Source organism: Dermacentor variabilis, chromosome 6 (assembly GCF_050947875.1).
Source record: "Dermacentor variabilis isolate Ectoservices chromosome 6, ASM5094787v1, whole genome shotgun sequence".
Taxonomy (NCBI): domain Eukaryota; kingdom Metazoa; phylum Arthropoda; class Arachnida; order Ixodida; family Ixodidae; genus Dermacentor; species Dermacentor variabilis.
In genome coordinates this window covers 164,324,921-164,350,274 of record NC_134573.1, presented here as the reverse complement: position 1 = coordinate 164,350,274, position 25,354 = coordinate 164,324,921, and the positions used below count along the sequence as shown (strand labels likewise).

At 45.4% G+C, this 25,354-nt stretch overlaps 1 protein-coding gene across 2 annotated transcripts; it reads right to left on the bottom strand.

Moving 5' to 3' along the window:
- Positions 1–1,810: 1,810 nt before the first annotated feature.
- On the bottom strand, positions 1,811–9,780 carry LOC142585648 (major facilitator superfamily domain-containing protein 6-like). 2 transcript variants are annotated; one of them, XM_075696568.1, is made up of 5 exons: positions 9,543–9,780; positions 5,773–5,882; positions 3,813–5,102; positions 2,583–2,735; positions 1,811–2,512 (listed from the first exon to the last, which is right to left on the bottom strand). In XM_075696568.1, the coding sequence occupies exons 1-5, from the start codon at positions 9,620–9,622 to the stop codon at positions 2,466–2,468; spliced, it is 1,680 nt and encodes a 559-aa protein (XP_075552683.1). In that variant the 5' UTR covers positions 9,623–9,780; the 3' UTR covers positions 1,811–2,465. The 2 variants fall into 2 exon arrangements, with proteins under 2 accessions (XP_075552683.1, XP_075552684.1); XM_075696569.1 differs by lacking the exon at positions 5,773–5,882.
- Between the last annotated feature and the right edge of the window lie 15,574 nt (positions 9,781–25,354).

The window sequence follows — 25,354 nt, the reverse complement described above, 5'->3', positions numbered from 1 at the left end:
AATTACTGTTGCAAAAGCTGCCGCGCCGACGGCAGCTTGCGACGTGGAAAGTGACGTCACTGGCCTTTCGCATATAAAAGAACCAGCCTAGCAACTGATTTCGTTGTTGCTGCAGCACCGTTATGGCTAGGTGACGCATAGTTAGGACTCCAGAGGAGCGGCGTGAATATGAGGAGCGGCAAAGGGGAAAAGAAACGGCAATACGACCAGCCGGGGCGTGCTGTCAAGATTACCATCACTCTCATTACTTTAATGCAATAAAGCATTGCACATCCCCTTGCAGTTGTAGTGGTGGTTTTGAACAGCTTTCGTGCGTCTGGTTGACCTCCTTACCTTTCCTTCCTTGCTTTTCATCCTCCTCCTTGAACAGCTTCGCTGTAAATCCATTTTCGCAGGCCCGGGCCGGGATGGCGAGTCATTTTTCTTTTTTTTTCTCCCTTTCATTATTTTCCTTTACTGCGAGTCCGAGTATAAGCGCTGCTTAGCATTACTGATTTTGATTTCATGTGAATCTGGCTTGGCCTCATTTGGGTTAGTGAGTGAATCGTATATATTTATGACCTCTGCATGCGAGTCGCAATGTTTCTAGCTATAATAGACATTGTACATTATTTAAAGAGTTTCTTTTCATGAGTCGTTAGCATTGCCTACAGAAAAGAGAAGCAATGCTGAGACAGATATAGTTCACGTTAATTTTACACGCCTTTGATGAAATACTTTGCTTGGGGGTCAGTGAAGTCTGCAGGTTTCTTTCAGGGTCAACAAAGCACGCAAAACAATTTCAAGCGAGGTGAACATACAGCAACATATTCATTCTTTAGGCAGAGGCTATCCATACCATTAGAAATAATTGTTAATTGGCCGGCTCCTTCGTTTAAAAATATGATAAAATTTGTTCTGTGTATACAGCGTGTCCCAACTATCATGCATCAAGGTTCAAAGATATGCAAATGGAACGTAGCTGAACAGAACCAAGGTAATGTTGTTCGCCATCGCTTGGGCATACTCAGATTATATTTTTTTGCATTTCGCCTCATTAAAATTTTTTTCTTAATTAATTCTCGATAGGTTGCCTTGCAACCGGTTTAGATCGGCGCACTGAATCAGTAAAGTTTCTGCATTGCATTATTAACTCCTCTTGCCGGATTTCTTCGAGTAATTACCTAACTCCTGCTAAATCATTTAATACTAGAAGTCACCATCACCTAAACATCGTGCGTTATTTTGCCCGTACGGACCGATTTAAAGACAGTTTCTTTCCCTGTGTAATTGAGTATTGGAATTCTTTGTCTGGTCCTACTCGTTCTCTTCATTCAAAGTTATTTTTAGCGACTACTGAATAGGTAGTTAGTATATTTATTTGGTTGTATTGTTCATATTGCCTCTGTTATTTGTCATCGTTCTGCTTTTCAGTATGTACAAACAAAATAAACATCAATTAACTTCTCAAATATAAGTAGATGAAAAGTGTCAATCAAAAGAACTGCAGAGCAGCATGAAAAATTCCCGGTGCACTTTTCTGTTTCTCAATACGTGCTACATAAAAGTGTTTTTCCGAACGTGAAAGAAGCCCGTGAATACGCGCGAAATTGCCGGCGCGATTGGCCGCTCGAGACACTTTGCGTGCATTCGCGGGCTTGTTTCACGCTCGGAAATAATAATAATAATAATAATAATAATAATAATAATAATAATAATAATAATAATAATAATAATAATAATAATAATAATAATAATAATAATAATAATAATAATAGCAGCAAAATATCTACAACGACCACAACAATGACAACAAACAGACTGGTGCCTCGTTCCACCATGACACTTCTTCAAATCGCCCATTTTTTATTGCGATATCAATTATATGGCCACTGCAGGCGCATTCAACTTCGGCACGGCCGCGCGCCCTATCTTTAAAGCGATCTGCGATGGGGACAGAGTGCACAGAGTGCTGATAGCTTCGTGCGCACGGTGTTCTCACCGCTTAGTTCGCGCTGAAACGAGAGGCAGCACGAAGGTCAATTCGCTCGCTGTTGCTGCCGCGCTTTCTCACTCCAGCGTTATGACAGCCGGTGTGCGCGGTCATTGAGTAAGATGTTTGCTTGTGCGCGCATGAAACCACGCTTGTTAATTTATAGTTAGTAAGCGAATAGCTACAAGTTCATACGGCCGATAAAACTACTATCATTACTTCGTATAGCTGTCTACTAATTTGCTATCGCAAACAATGCTTCGCCTGCTGGGTGAAACTGCGACTTTTTCTTTTTTTTATCTACCACAGCTTTTCTAGCCATATGTTTCACAGCTCTGGCTACGTGCAAAGTGGCTTGTGGACATGTGACGCTTTGAGCTTAATCCACTAAGTAAGCCTTGGGGTAGCACATCGAGGATCGGTCCATCGATACTTGCTGGGCGGGCTTTCCACGAGTATTTCGCATTCGGACTTTGGCGAAACGTGTGTGGTATCAGTTTTCTGCAGGAGTGGATGAGTTGGGCTTCTCCGTTGTAACATCTGCCGATAGCAAGAACATTTCAGTTAGAAGAAGTGTACATAGATTCGCTCAACCAAGGCGCGGGATTACCGTATTCGTGTGCGGCCGTGCAGCGCAGGAGCAAGTAGCACGCCGAACTGAGAAACGCGGCAGCCACCGATGAGAAGCCAAGGTAGCGGAAAGTCTGGCTCGCTCCGATCTTATCGATGCTGAGGCCGCCTACCAAGCTGCCTGCTGCCGAACCTGTTCGAGATGAAAAGGTAGAAGCCGTTGTGAATCGTACTGCTCCCTCTGGGGCCCACAGAAAGCAGCGGTACTTCAGCATAAGAGCGGGGTGCATCGCGATACCAAAAATATTATTGCCGAAGGCGTCCTGCCAATGACACGCAATCCTTGTGAGCAAAGTCCTTTGTTAACTCTGCCCAAAACTCTGAAATCTTCTATTCGGAAGTGCGCGTTCTGAATTTTTGATGCACGACTTCCAGCTGCTTATGGCATTGAGCTGATGACGACATGGCGGTCAATGCTCAGGTGAATGACAAACCACTTTTACGTAAGCGAAGTTTTGTAAATCGCCCTGCTCTTATTCACAAATATTCTTATGTAACAAACTTTCCTCATTGGCCGGCGTTCGAGCGACCGCCACTCATGATAGTGACCACGTCATCTGAAGTGTTCGTGATCATGACCGCGACACCAGCTTCTTCGTTTGGGCTAAGCCCCCTGCAACAAAATGAGATTTCGGGTGCCCTGGCGAAGGCAGTTTTCCTATGTTGAGGCAGGAAACGCTTTGACAGCGAGCTGCGTAGGCCGCGCAACAAGCATGTTTACCGTGGGCAGCGACGTCAGGCCGTATGCGAGAAGGAGTCGTAAACTTAGAAATTGAGAGAGAGAGAGAGAGAGAGAGAGAGAGAGAGAGAGAGAGAGAGAGAGAGAATGGAAAGGAAAGGCAGGGAGGTTAACCAGATATGAGTCTCCGGTTTGCTACCCTACACTGGGCATGGCGGATAGGGGTTAGAAAGATGACAGAGAGGAAAACGCAAAAAAGGGGTAAAAAAGAAACTCGTACACATGGAGACACACAGACAAAAGGCGTTCCAGTTAAAGTCGTTCACACAGGCCGGTAGATCGCAAGAACTTAGAAATTATTTTACCCATCGGTGGTAAGGATGGAGACCGTAACGCTATAACCGTTGCACTATGTTACATCGGCCGGAAAAATTAACATTCAGGTGTGTGCTGAGATGACAAAGCGCGATTATTTAAAAGAAAAGTTACTACTGCACTTGGAAGGTTGAAATAATGGAGGTTCATTCTTACCGAGACCATCGTAGTTGGCTCCGAGGATGCAGACCATGGAGGCGGCTGTTCCGGGTCTTGCCTTCTTCTTGGCGAACACGGCCATAGCGGCGTACACCATCGGGAAAATGGCTCCCCCGACAATGTTCACGGCAAGCGAGCCCCAGACGTTCCGCAAGAACGAATAGCCAAGGGCCTTGCAGGCGAACAGAAGGAACGCGACTGAATAGGAGTAGAAGTATCCGATCTTCTTCAGTATGTACGTCGAGAGAAAGAACAGCACGGGCTCCGCGCCGAAGCACTGGACTGTCTTGGTTAGGCCTATGAGGTACGTGGGTGTTCCCAAGTCCTCCAGGAACCACGTCTCGAAAGCGTTGAGAAACCCCATCATGGATCCCGCCAGGAATGTGAACAACGTGAAGAGCAGGATCTCGGGGCTTGACAAGAGCACCCCGATGTCATTGAAGAAGTTGACGGAGACTTCGGCGACGCGCATCCTAGGCACTGCGAGGATAAGGATCATATCCAGAAGCATGGCACCTGCGAATACGTAGAAGCACGGCCTGTAATCAGTGACTGAGCTTTCGCTGCTGGCTACGTCCACCAGGTACCCTATCAGCGGCGACGTCATGCCGTAGCTGAGAGTGCCGAAAAGGCGTTGTCGACCAAATACTTCGATGTCTGATCCCAGTGCGTTGCTCACGGCGGCGTCACCAACGTTGTTCAGTGCTGCGGCCAACGCGAAGCCGAGAATAGCGGACACGGTGTAGATCCAGAAGTTTGGGTTATTGTACAATGCAGCATCGCAAGAACACTTCATCTCGCCCGGAACGGCGAGGGAGTCGTTGGGTAGGAGGTTATACTTGAGAAGGTCTCTACAGGGTTCAGACGCGTTGGCCAGCACTATTTTGTTGTCGGTAGTCAAACGAGCGCTGACCCCTTCCCACACGTGTTTATTCGAAGACAATACACAATATATGGAATCACTTCCACTGGAAGAACACTGTTGCGACCCCGAAGCACCGGTGATATCGAACACTTCCAATGAGCAACTCAGATTTCCCTTGTATGTTGAGCCATCAGATATGGCGCTGGGGCAGAAGAAAGCGACACCGTAAAACAGGGTGCACAGAACTTGCAAGACGAGGATGACGGCAGTGACGTTTCGAGTTCGGTCGATGATGAAACCGCACACGGGCTTGAAAACGACGGCTGTGAGTGGCATGACAGTGAAGATGACCGCCATTGTGGCGGGGCCTATACCGTTTCGTCGTCCCACGACGGCGATGTACGGTGCGACGCCAGCCTCTCCTACAGAGAAACAAACCAGGACACGTATGAGTATAACCTGTATGGCCCGTGAAGTTGCGGTGACGACATGAACACATACTGAAGATGTCATTTCTGGGAACAAATCAGAGGAACAACACGGCGGATATTGGACATCACCTTGTCTTCAAATAACTGCCCGGGAACACGTTGGCAGCTCAAGATTTGATATCGGTATTCGTTAGCGGAAAGCTGGAGCGGTGGTGCCGGCTATGCTGCCATATTTGGCTGTCTATATACCAGCGAAGCCTCCCTTTTGCATTCACCTTCCTGCGCTGTCTTTGGTGTTTCTGCGTGTCTCCTTTGTTCAATGCCTGATGTGGCCCTTTCTGACAGAAGCGTTGAAAATAACTTCTCCTAAACGGTTGACATAATAAAATCCCATTAAGTTCTTGCGACAGTGTCACTTCCATTCTCGCTCTTTACGCTATCGATCCGCCAGCCTATGCGGCCGCTTGCGCCTTGACTAAATCACGAATTCTTCACTGTGTATTAGTGTATGTGCTGCGAGGTTTCCAATTCCCCTCTTTCTCAACTTTCTTCCCCCTCCCATCCCCTCTCCTCTTCCCCAGTGCAGAATAGGCAAACAGACTCGACCCAGTTAACCTCCCCGCATCCAACTCACCATCTCTCTTTCTCTCACTTTACCCACCTGCAATGAATAGAAAGTAGTGCAACTTGAATGGCAGCAGTTTGCGGTTCACGCAGGCCGGAAGCCAGGATAAGGACGCCGCCGCCTGCAGTGGAGTCGTGTTTTGTTTCCTGCGTCATGACGACAAAAGTACTTTTGCCTGCACACGCTTTCTGCTCGGTGTGCGCTCGGTGTGCGCTCGGTTCTGCTCGGTGTGAGGAAAACAAGCCAGTGTTGCTTGCGCTGACATAACCTCTGCCGAGTCCCACTATGTTAACGAAAGCGACTTCAGCCGCCGCTTATGCTGTGGTTTAATCATGCAGACAAGCTCCGGTGGTGCCTCGTTTCTTTTCTTTCTTTTGGAGGGGGGGGGGGTTGTGTGAAAAAAAATGTTGGTAGATGGTAGTTATATAATTACGGCGACTATACTTCTAGATGTCTTCGTTTATGGGGCTCGTCAGCGTCAGCGCACACAGTCGTCGCATTCGACACCCTGTTGGAATGGACAATGTCGCCTGGATCACCAGGCGACATTGTCTTTGGCTTTGAAGTCGCCTTTTGACCCTGTCGATTGCGAGTAATAGGGATGTTACGCTAGTAGTACCCTGTCATTGAAAAGCGTGTTGAAGTAAATTGCGTTTTAGGTACGCGGAAAAAAATAGGTAATTTCGAGCTAAGGTCGCGCGGTTTGCCGGAGTTACTATCAAGCTAGATTTCACATACGCTGCTAAACTTTGCAGAAATGAAGTCATTCACAAAGAGCCGCCATGCAGCAGTCCAACCGGTTGGCAAGCTACAGCTAATTTATCTGAAGAAGTTCCTTTCTTCACGTCATGGTCACATAGAATGCGTTAATTGTCAAGTGCAAGCGAAATGTTTTTCCCGCGTCAAGGCACTGGAATGTACCTGTTCTGTTTTGCGCTTAAAAGATGACAAGGCAATTTACGCCGATGATATGCTTCTCTCGCGACGGTTAGTGATAGCGATAAGCAGACCAGGCAGCACGCACACCAAGCTATAGATGACGTGTTCGTCATACGCGGCACTTCTGAGAGCCCCGCATCGCGGTGAGCAATCGGGTACGTCACGTGCTTTTTTTAATCATATTTCGCGAGCTTCTTTTGGGACGCAATAAAAAGGTTACGTAACAACTAGCGCGCCATTTCTCAGTCGTACCTGCATGTTGGCGGTTCAACGAAACATCTGTCTCGAAGTTTCGACTGCACTCCCGAGTACTGGCAGACCGGTGTATTCAGGAATATATGACCGATGGTAGTGTCAGCTGAATACCGGCAGTGAAAATGACGTACTTCTTTTAAGGTTATCAGTAAGCTGATACTCATGAATTGGAAATGTTGCCCACTCCAACGCATTTCCAGTACGTCGGCTGATTTCATTCCAGCGGTCCCGCTCCGGAATGGATACTTGTTTGAGGTAACTTCTTCCAGTGGCTCACTGTCTGTTGCATATACATCTCGAACATGCACACATAATGGCTCTGGGTTGACCAACAAACCATTTTCATAATTCGCTAGTGCGCTTCTCAGCGATTATCGTTCAAATGAACATGAAGTGCTATAGCTACACGAGCTGAGGCTTGTCTCCTGCACATGCTTTCAATACGAGAGCCACGTCTACATTTCCCATATCATAATACAACTGCGCTTGTGCAGGCAGTTTACAAAAATGACCACGCCGCCATTAGTTGGGCAAACTACCTCGCAGGAAAGCTAGCTTTACAACTATGAAAATGATCTATTGTTCAAGATGCATAAGACAATGGGAACCCATATCTATAGCACGTGTTTCGACGGACGCCGACGAGCCACTGGACATATCAAAACGGGTCAAGAACCAATAACTATCGCTCGAAGGAAGTGTACGCTCATTCAATCTTGCGCTCACATTCCCAACATTAAGGAAGCACTTGTCATTGCAGTGATGAAACTAAGACTGTCCTGATGTACTACAGAGAAATAGAGAGAGACAAAGAAAAACCTTGTTCTTTTAAGAGTGTAGCATGCTGTTTTAGATAAATATACGCAAGAGCAATAAAGAAACAGATATACGCACGCATTGTATGCACAAGCTGTACAAGGTGGTGACAGTGAAACAAAGGGAACAATAACAACCAGATACCTGTCTAGCATGCCGATTAGAGAGAGAATGAAACCCAATAAAGCAAGATTGCAACACAGGGACTGTTTCTTTCTGTTCTATACGAGAACTGTAGAACCAGAGAAATGTAGCACCAGAAGTCGCACGAACAACCGTGCGTTCTTTGTAGTAACATTGTCTGCATTTCACTCAACGAATACGCGCGCGCATGTTGTCTGTGGAGCGTTAGCCACTCCGTGTTTTCTCGTGAGACCTCCAGAGATTTACGCGCACGCTCTTACCAGAAAATGATTGTCCGTAATATTTTGCTCACGATTCGATTTACTTCTCAGCATGATCCGATTGGTTAGTACAGTACGAATGCCTGCTATTAATCTTTTACCTGCGCTCATCACCAAAGTTACCAGCAGATGTAGTAGCTAATGAAAGCAGATTGCTTCGATAACCCCGACAGACCCATCGAACTTCTTCTAACGGTGGGCACTTTACAGTGTTTTGAATTTCGAGCAGTACAATTAGTGTACGACTGAACGCGTTCACTACGGTACAGTGGAACACCGCGGTAATTATATGTGTTCATATATCCTTTGAGAAACCATCTTTGAGTGTTGTGACTGTACAAAAAAAAAAAAGAAAAGAAAAGAGCTTTAATGACCCGAGAAACTTTTCGAAATATAAAAGCAGGGCTAACCCTGGATCCTGTTTGTGAATGCAGTTTGTGCCGACAGATTTTGATGATAAGTGCTTTGTTAGGCGTTGCTACAATGTATAGACCACGTGATACCGTCGTTGAAGCTACAACGAATGCGGTGAACGTTTCTTTGTTTCTTCAAGTACGCCACGTTGATGTCCACACTGTCGTAAGTTTATGGAAGGTGCTTATAGTCGTCTTTTGTATACACAAGTAGAACATTGTACAAATAACAGTTCAGATTGCTACAGAGGTAGTCACGCGTTGCATCGATGTCTCATGCATTGTGTGATGACTAAGTAGAGGCGGAGCACCGCGATCGTTGGTGCAATATTTCCGAACACATGTCGTCCTGCTGCGTCTCTGTAGCTCTCTCTTCAACAGCGGTATCGCCGTGTAGCACCGAGCACCTACACGAAGCGCTTTGGCACAAAGTCCACAAGCCACGGCCTATGTAAAAACTCAGTGCGCTACGTATAATGCGCCTTTCGTTTTAACACACTTCTCTAAGGCAGTGTATACGCCGAGAGACGGTGAAACGTTGGCAGAAGAAAACAGCACCACAGGAGCGCCATCACAATGCATGTAAAAATATATCTAGAAATTACCGATAATCAACGAAATGTTTATAGGTATCTTACTGGCTACATTGCCTCCGTGTAGAATTTACGTTTTGGCGGTGCTTATGCAGCTTATAATTGCTCTCTGAAGCACAACGTATTATGAATGTAAATCCCACCAAGTGGCCACTTTCAAATGGAGTTATACGTATCGAGTTCATAGACGTTCCTACGGATTACGTAGATGTATGTGTATTGATTTTCTACTAACTGACAGACTTTTTGTATAAAGGATTGCAACCCAGCTGCAAAACCTATGTTGGAATGTGATTTGTATCACAAATGCCTCCGTAATAAAATAAACGAAGGTGGCGAGGCAGAAAATAATAAATAATAATAAAATAAAAGCTGCACTAACTTACCAGTCCTCGGTGCATGGTTCGTCCGCCTTCGCCACCATGTCTGAACAATCAGCCCCCGCCACACTGCACTGTAGAACCATTATGAACGCGCTGCAATTGGCACTTCACGTACTTGTCGCTTTAAAGCGAACGCGCGCCTGCGGGCAGGCTGTAAGAGAGGCACCACCTGCCTGTTGCCGCAAGCTCAGAAGCACTCGCCCTGTTTCACGGGAGGCGACGCCTGCTTTGGCTTCTCTGTCTGACTTCCTTTTTATACACATTCAATCCTCACAGACATCGCCCTTTCCTGCTCACTTTATATTGCCTTTTATTTTTAAAACTCTCTTCGTGTCCAACTTGTTTCTTGTTCTTTGGTACGCGGTGCGCAATGTTTCCGATGACGATGCTGAAATGATTGCTCCAAGTTATTCAATATCTGCCAGCGACAGAGGAAAGAAATTAGCCTTGGCTCACAAGAAAACACGCATTGCTTCACTCGCCACCGCTACTCGCTGCCCTCGCTGTAGGAGCGGGTAGCTGAAGTTTCAAAGGCACTACTTGCCGCTTCGATGTCGTCCGGCACAACTGGCAGCTGCGTCGTTTCGCTGGAAGAGGTCGAAGGACTCGTTTCCGACCAACGAACCTGTCTCTCCCCAATATATTGCACCTGCAGACATCCGACCACGCGGTCGGCATAAACAGGAACTCTTTGGAACGTGAGTATATTGCCCATAGCCCAGCTGAAACCAGTGCCGACTCCCACTGGTAACGCGTGTATGTTTAGCGGCTGCTTTAAATTACGTGCACATGATCAGGTACATGTCAGCGCACAAAGGAGTCCCTACAAAGTGATTTCACGCATGCTATTGAATGAGCCTAAAAAAAGTTTGAGATTTAGCTCACTCTCCGGAATGTACGTTAAGCGAAGCGTGCATGTTAGTGTTCTGTTCCGCACCGGTTCTTTTTTCCTTTTTTCTCTTTTTTTTTGCCTTAGGTGCCTTTATAAATAACAAATGTCGACCAGTGGTAGAGAAATTGGCATCATTTAAAGTAAAGGAAAACTTATTAACACAAAAGAAGAAACTCAAAGGTTCCGGGGTATCCATTCAAAAAGACTTCTCTCGGGCAACTAGAATGACCAGGAATAAGTTAAATACATTTGGGAAGTATTCCAGTCAATTGTATCATCTCAGGTACAACAAATTGTTCATCAAGAAAACGTGCTACGTGTATTGCTCTAAAACCGATACTGTTTATGAACTTCAGCAGAACAGTATTGCTACTGCCAGCGGTAATGTAGGCAGCAGCGCAATAAATTTCCCTGCGAATCCCCCGTCACCCGTTTCGAGTGAGCATCGCGCGGCCGTACAGAATAAGCATGACAATGATTACTCTGTGCTGTTCACTAACATCCGCTCCATCATGAATAAGCACGATGCTCTGCCTGCACTGATTGGCACGTGTAATGCAGATATTGTTGTTTTAGTGGAGGCCTGGCTTTCAGATAAAATTAAAAATTCTGAACTTTTCGCGTGCAGTAAGGCTTACAATATTTACAGAAATGACCGAATAGGACGATGTGGCGGTTGGACCTTGATCGCTGTTTAATGTGATATCACCTCTTTTGATATACATGTGTCTTCGCAAATTGAGTTCTTGTGCTATTGTATTCATATAAATAACAAAGACGTGATATTTGGCGCTTCCTATCGAACATCCGATAGTACATACAGATTTTGGAATCAACTATTTGACTGTCTTAACCAAATCGTTGTTAAATATCCCTGGCATTGACTGGGCTGTTGACTTCCCATCAGTGACTCTATCCTCATCCCAATGTTCAACCTTTCTTGATATATGTTCGACCTTTGGCCTCACGCAGTTTGTTGAAGAGCCTACCCGTGTCGCTGCAATTTCTGCCAACATTTTTGACCTCGTCTTCACCACATCTCCTGATTCAATTTCTTCGTTATAAGTTATACCTGCTTTAAGCGATCCGTGATTCATTTCGCAATCCCCTTACGCTCGCCCCAACGTCTAAAATACTGTAAGAAAATTCGTGACTACAATCGAGCAGATTTTTCCTCGATCAATAACGAATTACAAAGTTTTGGCGATTTCTTTTTTCCACAGTACTGGGAAAGGACTATCGCAGAAAACTGGCTCCTCTTCAAAAACAAGGTTGAAACACTAACTGAAAAATATATTCTGACTGGCCTATTATCTCCATGCAATCGGGCTCCTTGGTTTAACTTGCGTTTAAAACGGCTTCTTAACGAGAAAAAACGCATTTTTCGACTCTTCAAGCTGTCTGGGGAAACCAATGCAACAGCTGCCTACGTAGCCTATCACATCTGAATGTAAAATCGCCATCCGCTAAGCCAAGGATTACTTTTTTTTCTGAAACACTACCTCATCTGCTCAAAACTAATCCTGAGAAGCTTTGGAACGTTATCAACGTACGCAAATCTAAAGAAATTGTTCTGAAAACTGACGCTGGAGTTCCTGTACCCCGTGAGCTTTGCTCAACGGTTTTTAACAACACATTCTCGCTATCTTTTTCTGACGCTCTAATGGATACTTCACCGTACGCACGTGCCTTTACGTACTCTGAGATGGAGTCGATTTAGATCGACTTAGATGGCACATACAATTTGATTAAAAAAGCCAAACTTTCTTCATCGGCAGGTGTCGATTACAAATTCCTTAAGAGTACCGTAGCGTATTTATCTGCTTTCGTGTCATATATTTTTATACAGTCTTTGCATAGCTCAACACTTCCGGGCGACTGGAAGACGGCAAAGGTGATTCCAGTCCACAAATCTAGTGATATACATAACCCCTTAAACTACCAGCCCATCTCCTTAACTTCTATTCCATGCAAGTTATTAGGGCACATAATCTACTGTAACCTGATTAGTTTTCTCGAGTCTAATAATTTTTTTTGCGTCACAGCAGCATGGTATTCGTGAAATTATTCTTGTGAGACTCAATTATTAACCTTTATTAATGTTTTGTCTTCCGCTTTAGATCAAGCTTCAGTTATTGACTGCATCTTCCTTGACTTCGCGAAAGCTTTCGATACCGTCTCACATCGACTACTATTACTGAAACTTAGCACACTCCATCTTGATTGTAGCTTGCTTAAGCGGATTGAATGTTTCTTGCAGAATAGAGCACAGTACGTTTCTGTTAATGATCATGACTCCAAATCACGCAATGTAACATCCGGTTTTCCTCAGGGGTCAGTCCTAGGGCCTCTTCTTTTTCTAATTCATATTAACGACCTGCCTGATTCTGTTACTCCTAACATGAGGCTCTTTGCAGACGACTGCGTTCTGTACCACATACTTTCTAATGAATCTGACTTCTCCGTTCTTCAATCTGACCCAAATAAAATTTCTTCTTGGTGTGATACATGGCTTATGAAACTAAACATTAACAAATGTGAAGCAATGAGGGTATCTCGAAAGATTAACCAGTCCATTTCTCAGGGCTATGATCTTAACGGTTGCCCTCTTCAGTTCGTCGACAGCTACAAGCATCTAGGCGTCCATATCACTAATAATCTGTCATGGCAGAAACATATCAACCACCATGCATGCTATTAACAAAGCTAACAGTTCCCTTGGTTTTCTTCGGCGGAATTTCCGCCTCGCTCCCGTTCCGTTGAAACTGCTACTATATAAAACACTCGTGCGTTCTAGACTCGGGTACGCTTAGAAACACCCTTAGAAACAGTCCTTAGAAACGGTTCAGAACCACTTAGTTAGGTTTATCCTCTCTAACTACTATCGCTTAGCCAGCGTTTCTCGCATGAAGCAAAAGTTTTACCTACCTCTCCTTTCTACTAGACGTCGAATTTCTCACTTACGCCTGTTTCATAATATATACTACACTGATAATGACCTAAATATGACACTTATTTCGCCACCGAGCGATTTGTCATTCCGTATTGATCATCGAATACAGGTTGGGGTGCCTCAGTGTAAAAGCAATGCATACTTCGAAGCCTTCATCCCGAAAACAAGCCAAGACTGGAATCGCCTTCCCGCATCCATCGTCACTATCACAGATCATGATGTGTTCAAGTCACCTATTTGTGACCATGTGCTGTTTCATTAGCCATTTTTCTTTCTTTTTCTATTGCCACTTCTCTCTGTTATGCCCGTACGGCCTTGAGAATAAATAAATGAAATGAAATGAAATGAAACTTCTAAATTATGTTTAGTTGAAGAGTGTCAATGAGAAAATTGTGGAGCAACAAGAAAAACTCACGATACAGCTTCCTGTTGCTGAATACGTGCTACATCAAATTGTTTTTCCGAACGCGAAAGAATCCCGCGAATACACGCAAAATTACCGCGCGCCTGGCCGCTCGAGCCACTTTGCATGTATTCGCGGGCTTCTTTCACGCTCGGAAAAATCTTTCATATAGCACGTATTCAGCAACAGGAAGCTGTATCGTGAGTTTTTCATGTGGGTCCACAATTTTCTCATTGTCACTTTTCATCTGATTATAATTAAGAAGTTGGTTAATTGATTAAGACATTATCTACTTAGGCGGAACGCAAAAAAGTAATTTGAGTATTTACAAGCGACGGCAAACAACATGACCTTGGCTTGGTCCAGGGATGTGGCATTTGCATATTTTTAATGTTTGGCTCAAGTTACGTGAAACACTGTATATGATCAGTCTTACCCACGCGACTGAAACACCGCGGAGGTGTCACGGCGTGACCTAGAAAGATTATCTTAAGAAAAAAAAAAAGCCTGTACATGTTGTGCCAGCTCACGGGGTCTCTAAAGCACACGTGCTTTTTAACGGAATTGCACGTTTGATATACAAAGGCTGCCTTCGTTCTTTTTTTATATATTTCTGCAGCTCCATTGTTGGATCACTGGCTATCTGCCACTGGCTATTTTCCCGTTCTTGGCCAATCCTCCATAATGGGTAAGCGCCACTGTGACACAGGAGGTACACAACCCTTAAATGTAGCTAGATATACTTCTAGTATACTTCTCTGTGCATTCGCCTTTCATCAGCATTCTTCGTTCGAAAAGCATCACACGTCGTCCTCGTTGTCGAGACAGCGTTGCGTCGACGTCTCGCACTGTGTATCCCTCTGATAAACCATTCACTTTAATGTTGGCCGATGCAACCTGTAAGGACGACAGTTGACAAAGGCGTAGCAGAAACCAGGAGCAGATAAACTTTCATGTGCGCAAATTTCTGCCGTATTACTCTTGCATGGTGCCGGTAATCCTATTTTCAAACATGCGTGGCGTTCGTGAAGCTATATATAAAGTGGCTGACAGATAGCTACATTCCAGACTCGTGGGCTGCTGTCGCACCGGTCTAATCTACGTTAATTGAACTGTGCTTCTATGCAGTCCATATTTTGCACAGCTTGTTGTAGTAGCTGCTACGCGCCTATCCACTGTTTACATCGGATAGCTAGACCATGGGCTAGCTGTAATGTCACAAGCAGGCAAACAAAGCTCACATTGTCACTGTCCTATAGTACGTTCGCGTAGGTGGTCACGCGCAATCACAACTGTCCCTCCGGCATTATAGCGTTCCATAGGGGAACTTATAAAGGCGTCGAAGAGGGCGAAATGCGAAAACACCCATGTACTTAGATTTAGGCGCACGTCAAGTATCCCATGTAGTCCAAATTTCCGAAGTCCCCCACTAAGGCATGCCTCATAATCAGATCGTGGCTTTGGTACGTAAAACCTCATAATTTAACTCATAAAGGCGTTAAATGTCATTCAACCTTTAGTACAATGCACGTGTTTTCTGTAATGTCACAATCAGGCAAACAAATCTCGCAATGTCGATGTTCTACAGTACGTTTGGGTATGAATGCGCATGCGTGTTCGCAACTGTCCATCCGGCATTATGGCGTTGCAAAGAAAGCGACAATAAGATAACTTATAAGGGCGCGAAAGGTCATTCAACTGCTAGGGTAATACGTGCGCGTATAGATAGTATAGCGCACACTTAGAGCGCTTTCGTGCGGAAACTAGAGAGTTTTGGTGCAGCACAGACATGCCAAAGTAGACGCATACCGAAAGTTAGTAATGCGTATAGATACGAGTGCAGCAGTGCTTATGGAGAGATCTCGTAACGCTGTGCTCAATAAAGCTTGCAGAACCCTGACTGCGCGAATGAGTATAGTCCGCAGCGTAATCAACACAAAGATGTGGTCGCACCTTTCTTTTTCCTTTTCCTTCCCCAAGGAAGTCGTACAAAACAAGAACGCTTTTAACGCATCATAGTTGGCCTCAGTGGCGCAAGCTGTCGCAACGATCGTCGCGCTACAAACGGGCTCGTACCCGAACCTAAACGTACTCAGCAAAATTTATCCCACACAATACAATGACAAATGCCCCTGGTGCCCCGAAACACCCACGCTGTATCACATAACGTGGGCATGCCAGAAGATAGACGTGGTACCCGTTATACCAAACCCGAGTGCGGAGCAATGGGAGGGAGTGCTCTCCAGCGATCGCCAGGTCGACCAAGAAGGTCTGATTCGGCGAGCACAACTGGCAGCAGCATCCAGCGGAGCCCTGGACTAAGGGCAACCGACCGTTGTGCTAGAAGATGGACAATTCCATCTGAAGACCGCAGAAGACCAGCGAATCTAGAGCTGATAAAGTTTTTCACTCACTCACTCGCGCTTCTTTCGGGACAAAAATTTCTCTCGGCGTGCGTTGAAGAAACCCAGCTGGTCGAGGTTAGTGTAGAACGCTTCGCTACGGCGTTCGTCGCGGCCGAAATTTGTCATTGAGCCGTGATGGTCAGCCAACACAACTCTGCGCAAGCTACAATGAAGTCCGTTCATCGCCACAATGTGAATGTGGTAAGTTCAATGGCATTCAACGAATGAATTAATTCAATGGATGCACACCTTGCTGATGAGAGACATCGCAAATGGGTGGAGCTCCGCATTGCTTTTGAGAGCCTGTGTTTATTTAATGTGCATGTAAATCTAAGTCCACCGTGGCCAGGAACCAAATCCGCCACCCCATGCACAGAAACACTAGGACTTATCCAGTGGCCACTGCTGCGGGTGCCATCTTAAGTTCGCCCAGGCCACCCGTGTGCCTTTCGTTATGCAGGCCTGAAGACGCCGGTGCAGCACGCGCCTTCGCTTTGCTCCAGCGCCCGCGTAAACCGTACGCGCGCTACCAAGGTCACGTCGAACAACACCAGGGAAGGTGAAGGCGACAAATAATAAGACTTGGGATCGCTTCCTTATAGCGGTCCAATGACAAGCTGTCGTTGCACCGGCTCTTGGCAAGAGCGCCGGGGATCGCAACCCTCACGTTATGTCCCATTAGGACGCTTGAGGTGTGAATAAAAAAATAAGTAAGACTGTCGCCGCCTAGAAAGAGGAAGAGTCACGTATTACGCTCTTGCTGCGCGGCTGGCAAGTGCCTCGTGTTCCTCTTAGCAAGAAAAGCAACTGCTGAACTGACCTGTCCAGCCGTTGCTCGTCATGGGCACGGCAGCCACTGTCTGGTCGCTTGCACTCTGCCTAGAGAATTGTTTGTCTTAGCATCGCTCTTCTGTCGCTGTGGGAGCTGTTTGTTAGAGTAACAGGATGGGGGCGCGAAGGCAATTAAGGTATGTGATGTCGAAGGCAGCGAGGGACGAGTATACGTGTGAGCATATTGGGAAACTGATTTGCGGTCATGCGGTGGTTTTTGAAGTTTGCAGGATAGCCGGCCCTTTGGCGGCCCGTTTTTTTCCCAGGTCTGCATAACTCATTCATCATTCCACAATTGTTCGAAAGACCTCATTTATCGCCACCTGTGCATTCGTGAGTTTTCACAATACCTTTACCTGCCTTACCTCGCTCGCACAAACGCGCGCATAGACACCTGAATAATGAGAACAATTTAGACTTAGAATACTAACCTGCCCTAAGTACATTATGGTTAACACATAGGCTACGTGCTGGAACGTGTCGCCGGGAGACCACGTAGCGACACTGCACCTGATGTTGTGGCGCGGTATGCTTCCGACATTGCATGCAATAACGCCTTTACTTTGTCACCGCCTGCGTTTTCAGGCAGTAGAGACCTCCACACGTGCGAGTCATGGAGCCATATATGGCGTGATGATATATATATATATATATATATATTGTTGGCAGCTCTAACCTTGCGACTGGCGAGGTTACAGTGAACGCAACAGCTGTTTCTCTTAGCCGACACCAGAGCTGACGCCGCCACTTCGTTCTGGCGCTCTTTGAGTTGCAAGCGCCATCACTGATACGCAAAAAAAAAAAAAGCAATTCAATGGAAATTCATTCGTTGCAGACGAGAACAGACATGCATGTAATGCGTATAGCTTCTTCATAGCGTAATCACACAACTTCGTAGGCCCTTACATGGCTTTCGAATGTGCTTCATTTCCGAGCTTTGTATTGTAGAGCATGAAAATAAAGTGTAGAAGTTCACCCACAAGAAAACTTAACTGCCATCTGGAACAGAATCAACGACAAAAGCATGGGGCACGATCACGAATAAATTGCGATATGACGGCTACTGGGCTGCTATTTCATTGGCGGTTCGTAGGCGAAACGGTACCTTCATGCTAAATAAACGAATGAATGAATGAATGAATGAATGAATGAACTGACTACCGCCAACGTTTCTCCTTTCGAATTTATTGTTTTTTAAGTACATTAATTTATAGCGATTACCGAGGCGAAATTGGAAGGGAAGCTTGCGTGGACAAGGAACGCGCGGATAACACAGGCTCGCGAGAGCGAGGGTGAGGTGGCGTCGCGGCGATGTCCTCTCCCCTCACGCAACACCTGGCGTCGTAGCAGCTGTTCCCTTTCGCCAGCTCTGCTCCACCGAAGTGCGCACGTGACGTAGCGTCGCAGCCAATGGGAACTGAGGTGCTGTTTCGCTGCTGCAGACGCCGGCGGCTTATTCGCTCAGTGGGCTATTTGGTGCGTTCGCATCAAAAGGCTGCCAAAGTCGTGACTCTCGAAAGACTCTCGCTATGCAAAAGGTTTGGCAGCATGTTGCGCTCCAGTAACACGTGAAGGCGAAAGCCTGCTGCACACTTGGTAATGCACTAAGTTACGCGATCGGAGGGGTCAGATTTCTTGCGAGACATATGGAGCCGCAGTGTGAAGTAGACGTGTGGCGCTTTAGGTCGACCTCATCGACGACACATGCGAGCACTTGATGCACCACCTAAAGGTGCAGCACGCTTGTTGCTTTTGTGCACATTTGTTGTTACACATGTGTAACACAAGCCTAGCACAATTAAGCTGTATTCTCGAAGAAGGGGAAAGTAGCACTCGCGGTCGAACGCCCCGCTCCCGCCGCTTCGCACGTCGCACCTCGTTTCTCGTTTGGCAAGCATCCGAGGCTGTAGCGTACTTCCGCGGCCTACCGCGCAATCCGCTAGGTCCCGGGCGCGCGTCCTCCATCGCCGACTCTCTCGCTTGGCAGTCGACTGTAGCCACAACCGCTGCCGCTGCCGCTGCCGCCGCCGCGTGACGTCAGCGATGCAACTCCTGTTTCTCTGTCTGCGCGCGCCGCTCGTTCCCCTCTCCACCCACCTCTTCCTCAAGGAAGGTCACGGAGCTTTTTTTATTCTGTACTATGGTACCATTCGACTAGACGGCGCATTTTTTTTTTTCGAAGCCATCGCGCAACGAACCACTTAAGGCTTTCGCCTTAATAAGCGAGACGAATGAGGGGAGGGGGTTCTAGGGCTCGAAACTTGTGGACGGTTGAGTGACCGCCGCGGAAGATTAACTCATACGGCACTTTGCACGTAATGCGGAATATAAGAGGGTTCGGATCCCTCCTGCGGCAAGTTGTGATGCCCACTTTTGTGTTCCGCATTGTTTCTACGTTCAGTTACACATGGGAATAATTCGCCCCCATGCGTTTTCTGGCTTCACTGCCTGTTTTCTTCGCGTGGTTTATTGTAACTAACAATTTTTCCTTACGTACAATTGAGGAGAACTGAACGTTGTTCAAAAAGAAGCTATCTCATCCGATCAATAAGTTTGTTCCGGTGATATCCATAAAGCACCATAACAATGCGGCGAGATTTACGCAAAAACTTCGGCGTCTTAACAATAAAAAGCAACGCCTTTACTGAAAGTCTGATAAAAGCCACCTTTCAGAATTCTGGCTCAAGAACAAAAAAAGCCAGGCAAGAGAATACCAATCATTGTTAAGCTCTACGCGTCGGAAATTGTTTAACCATGATTTGTCGTCGATGCTTCAATTAAACCCTCAATAGTTCTGGCGGGTAATAGACCCGCGTAACCATTCCGACGTAATTCTCACAAATAACAGTAACGAAATAATCCCGCAGTCCGATTGCGCAGACCAGTTGAATTTACAGCGACTACCGAGCCGAAGTTGGAACGCAAGCTTGCGCGTACAAGGAACGCGCGGATAACAGAGGCTTGCGAGAGCGACAATGACGTGGCGTCACCTGAATGGCCCTTTGATGTCTGTACTCACGCGCGAGAGCACTGCTTCGTGTCCTGATATTTGCTGTTTACACAGAAACTTTTATGCGAGAGGTAATTATTGATCAAAATGGCATTATTTCTTTGCTGAATGAAGTTAGCTTTCACTGCTTCTGATCACATTGAATTTATTAACAAGATACCAAAACATTTATCGTCCAGCCTTGCCCCGTTACTATCCGCTCTTTTTTTCCACAACCATTGCCAACTAACGCCGTTCCTCATTAGTGGTGCGTCTACAAAGTAATACATATTTTTAAGTCTGACGTTCGTTGTTCACCACTTAACTATAAGCCAATTTCTTTAACTAGTACCTTTTGCAAGCTCATATAACATATAATGCCCTTTTGAGTAATAAAACACCTCGAAGATCACGGATTTATCAAGCAGCACGGTTTTCGAAAGGCATAATAGTGCGGAACTCAGCAGACTGGGTTCATTCATGGCATCGTTACCTCAACAGTCGATGGCTTGCAGGTTGATGCATCTTTTTCTAGATTTTTCGGAAACTTTCCGCCGTGTGCCACACCACAGACTACCATTAAAATTAACAAAGACCAATATTCATCATGATGTAGTTGCGTAGATAAAGAACTTCCTTTCTTCTAAAACACAATACACTTCCGTTAGTAACTGCAATTGTTCTATCGGCGATATAACTTCCGGTGCCCTCAAGGCAGTGTTATCGTTCCCTTATAGTTTTTCATTTATTCAAATGACTTCCCCTAGCGTGTTTCTTTCAGTATTACATTATTCACAGATGACTGCGTGATTTATCGGAAATTTTTTTGTGACGCCGACCACCGCCTAGCTTTACAAAAGGTCTTGACGTACTCCATAATGGATGTACAGTACCCCGCAAAAGTTTACGAGACGCGGGAGTTGCGAAAGAGCCAAATTTCCGCGAAGCCTGTGAACGTAGCCTCTAATTAAAAGCTGTGATCCGTCGCACTTCTTGCGAACTGCACCGTGATCCATTAAATTACAAGCGCTATATATACGCCTTAACAGAGCATAAATCCGCATTTGTCGTGAAAGCCGTGCCCCATAAACTTCTGCGAGTAACTCTACCTCCTGGCTGATAGCTTTAAAATATTCTAAAACAAAAACGATCTCTTTCACTAACCACAATTCTCGGATAAAAAAGTGCTTACAGAATGAAAATCCAGCCAGTCGAGCTTACTAACACAAAGAAGTACCTTGGATTGCACTTGCAGTCCGGCTTATCATGGCGGCATCAAATTAATCACGTGCTTACATTTGCCAACCGCTCATTAGGATTGAACAAGTGCAAGCTCCAACACGCACCTGCGCACATTCGTAAACTTGCTCACATTAAGTTATTCCGTCCAAAAGTAGAATACGCATCCGCCATCTGGCACCTGGAGCACGTTTACGTTATTGCTAACATAGAATTCATTTATTTCATTTCATTTACTTTCACCTTAAAGGCCCGGAGGCATTACTTAAGGAAGGGCTTTAATCCTTGTGACAATGTTAGAACAAATGTACAGAACAGTAAAGAAACAACAATAAACAAAAGCAAGCCAGGAACAATTGTGAAAAAAGGGGAACATCGTGTTAGAGTAAGGGTAGGTGGGATCGCTAATTAAGCAATGTGGTTATTTAACATTTCGCGGAACGTTTTACGGTCAGTGCATGACACGATATCTTCTGGGAAATGGCTCCAATGGGTAATAGCGTCGTGGAAGGATGAAGTGCTCATGGCAGATGATCGGGTGCTAGTGTTTGCTATGGGACGACTGTGGCTTAAGCGAGAGGATGTACGTAAGGGTGAATTTAACAGGGAATGCCTGGATTGCGGATGGTAATAAAAGGTGTGAAGCAAGTAGAGACGAGAGATGATCCGGCGGGAATCAAGTGATGGTAGTTCAAGTGTACGTTTTAGTGCGGTTATGCTGGTTTCACAAGAAAAATTTGAAATTATAAATCGAGCAGCGCGATTTTGTATTGCTTCTATGCCATAAGTAAGATATGATTGGGAAAGGTGCCAGGTAGATATTCTACCGCGGACGTATTCTAACTGCGGACGTACGAATGTTAGATATGCTAGCTTTTTTGTTTCTGGTGATGCGGCTTTCAGGGTGCGTTTTATATATCCAAGGGTGCGCGAAGCATTACAACAGATGGTGTCAATATGAGTTGCCCATGATAGTGTCGATGTCATGTGAACGCTGAGATATTTTTAAGACTGGGCATGATTGATAGGAGCTGAATTTATTGTGTAGGTGTGACTGGTTAAGTTGTGGTTGCGGGTAAATGACAGAACTTTGCATTTAGTAAGGTTAAGTGGCATGAACCATTTCTCGCACCATACTTCGATGGAATCGAGATCCTGTTGTAGTGCGGTGATGTCATCCGAGCCTTTGATAGGGGAATACAGGACACAGTCATCCGCGAAAAGACGTAATTTATTCTTAATGTTAGCAGGTAAGTCATTGATGTAGATGAGGAAAAGTAGAGGCGATAAACCAGCGCCCTGTGGCACACCCGATGTTACGCTGCTAAGACATGAATTATGGTTATTTGCAGAGGTAAACTGTGTGCGCCCTTTTAAGAAGTGTTCAAGCCAGGTAAGCAAGCTATTTGGGATTCCGATAGATGAGAGTTTTTGAAAGGGCGCTTTGCGATTCATTTACTCTGAATACTCAACTTTCACTAGCATCCCTGCTCTTAAAACACGCGCTGAATTGCCTCAATTATACAGGGTGTTCCAGCTAACGTTAGCCAAGCTGTTCAACGAAAAAAAATATTTAAGAACAAGGCGCAACATAGGATTTTCAGAACTACGGTGTTCAGTCGTCACACCTGTGATGACTGAATGCAGTAGGTTTTTTAATTGTATTATGCACTGTCTGTTCTAAATGTTTTTTTTTCTTTCGTCTCGTTTTTTTTTGCCATTCACCAGCTTGATTAACGTTAGCTGGGAAACGCAAGGTATATCGCGTCGTCGCAAGATTGCTCCTGCGGGAGGGAGAACCTACAGGCCCATGGTTGTTGCTGTTGTAGCAACAACGACGACGAAGATAAATTAATAATAATAATAATAATAATAATAATAATAATAATAATAATAATAATAATAATAATAATAATAATAATAATAATTTTAATAATTTTAATAATAATAATAATAATAATAATAATACCTATATATAGAGAGATGCGTTGATTGAGGTGAAACACACCACAGCTTCGCTGCTCGTCCTTCTTCACAGGGTGGAAGGGCTGATGAATTTTCTTTTTCTTTCTTTCTTTAAGGGGGGGGGGGCGAAACCCCAAAGCGCCCAAAGTAATAGAGGTTCGTTTACCAGTTTACGGCCCCGCGCGAACATAGCAGCAGTTTGTTGCTACGTGTTCTTAGTGCCGTCTCGCACGGAGGCTGCGTTGGCCCTTCACCGCCGCAGCCGTGACGACCTAACGCGACGCGATAACCAAAGTTTCGCATATCTGGTAAAAAAAAAAAATGAAAAAAAAACCGCATATGAGTTGTCTATTCCGAATGAGATAGACGCGAGGTAACTTATTTTGCAATCGTTGATCATTACGTTTCAAAGCTCAATCGGTGCTCCGACACACGTCGAGTCGTACTTAGATTTGATATTGGCCACGCCGTCGCGCTGTAGTGTACTAGATACTCTTGTACACAATAGTCGCGCGCCGGCTTCCAACGCCACACGGAAACCATTGAGCAACTACTCTTAAGTCTAAACCCCATGCGAGCGATTTTGTGAACGACAGCGCCGAGCGACGCCTTCGAGCGAGGAGGCGGGCCATCGCGCATCCCATACATCTCCTTCTCGCCGTTCGGTTTTGGAAGTCTCCCGATATCTGAAGTGAAGGCGCTAAAATGACGGAGGACAAAGAAGAAACACACACACGCACAGGGCGCCATGTGCGTGTGTGTGTTTCTTCTTTGTCCTCCGTCATTTTAGCGCCTTCACTTCAGATCATGCTTAACCAACACGCCCAACTATCCATTCTCCCGAAAGTGATGTAAGAGCGACTAGCCATTGACGCCAAGTCGGAACAGGATGTGCATCACTGACGTATACTGCCGGTTTCCCCACGGAACGAGCAAACGACCGAATTTAGAAACGCGCAAAAGATAAAATAAATAATACACAAATAAAAGGACCCACACTACTACCTTAAGAAATACTTTTATGCTGCTACGTACAGCCAGGCAAATCAACTGAAATGATAAGGCGCCACGCCACTTATATCGCGTAATTGCATGCCCTCACAAAGGAAACACCGGGTAAACGTCGCTCAATGTCGTCGCTCGCGTGGGGTCCAACTTGTAGGCAACGAGGTTAAAACGTCCTCGTCATATGTAACGCCAAACATAGACGGTGTTTCTCCTTCGTTTTAGATACTTTAACGGCACTGACAACCGTTTTCTTTTAAGCACAAAGCTCAAGAGTCCCTCGTCCAACAACGCTGAGAGCTAAGCCGGTAGACCGCCTCGCAAATTGGAAAAGGCCGCCCATCGTTCTGCTTTCACGGGAGTGAGTGAAACTGCGGTTAAGCACCTGCAGTTTGGCCTTTTCAGCTAATTTTAGAAATAAGGTGCTGTTAGAATAAGTTCGCGTTGTCGTAGAGCCTTTTGTTGTATTTGTACCGCGTCCCCCCCCCCCCTCCCCCATGTGCACGTATACCTGTACGTCATCGCTGGCTGGCCCCCGTCGTCGGTACTCTGTCGATAGACGAGACAAGCCAACTCATCGAAAACGAAGGTGAATGCAGTGCCACTTTTCTACTCACTACAAACGAAGGCCTATCAGCAAAAAAAAAAAAGAAAAAAAAGTTATAACGTAAAAAAGTGCACAGCATTTCAAAACTAGTAAGCGAGACCAGGAATCGCGCACACTAATTGAAGGTCACGTCACAGACCTCGTTTGTATCGTGTTCTTGCCGCGTAGGGCGCCCGAGATCATATTTCGCGACGTTTAGTGAAAAATAAAAAAAATATAAATTCACTTTTATTGAGAAAAACATATGGCTCGTTTTATTTAACCAGTACGATAGACAATTTTTCCATCATCGGAGTGATTCCGACTCATGTTCTGAGCGGTTGTCTGTCCCTTTAAATTTAGTTAGCTTAAATATTCGCCTAACACATTCGTAATTTGAGTTCCAGCTAAGCTACGTTCGAGATATTCCTGAATGATTCATGTTACTTTGAAGCACACGTATACATTCCCGAAAAAAAAAAAAAAGAAGGCCCTGTTGCAAGATAATATAAAAATTCAAGCGGTGAGCCAGATATGCAAAAGGTCA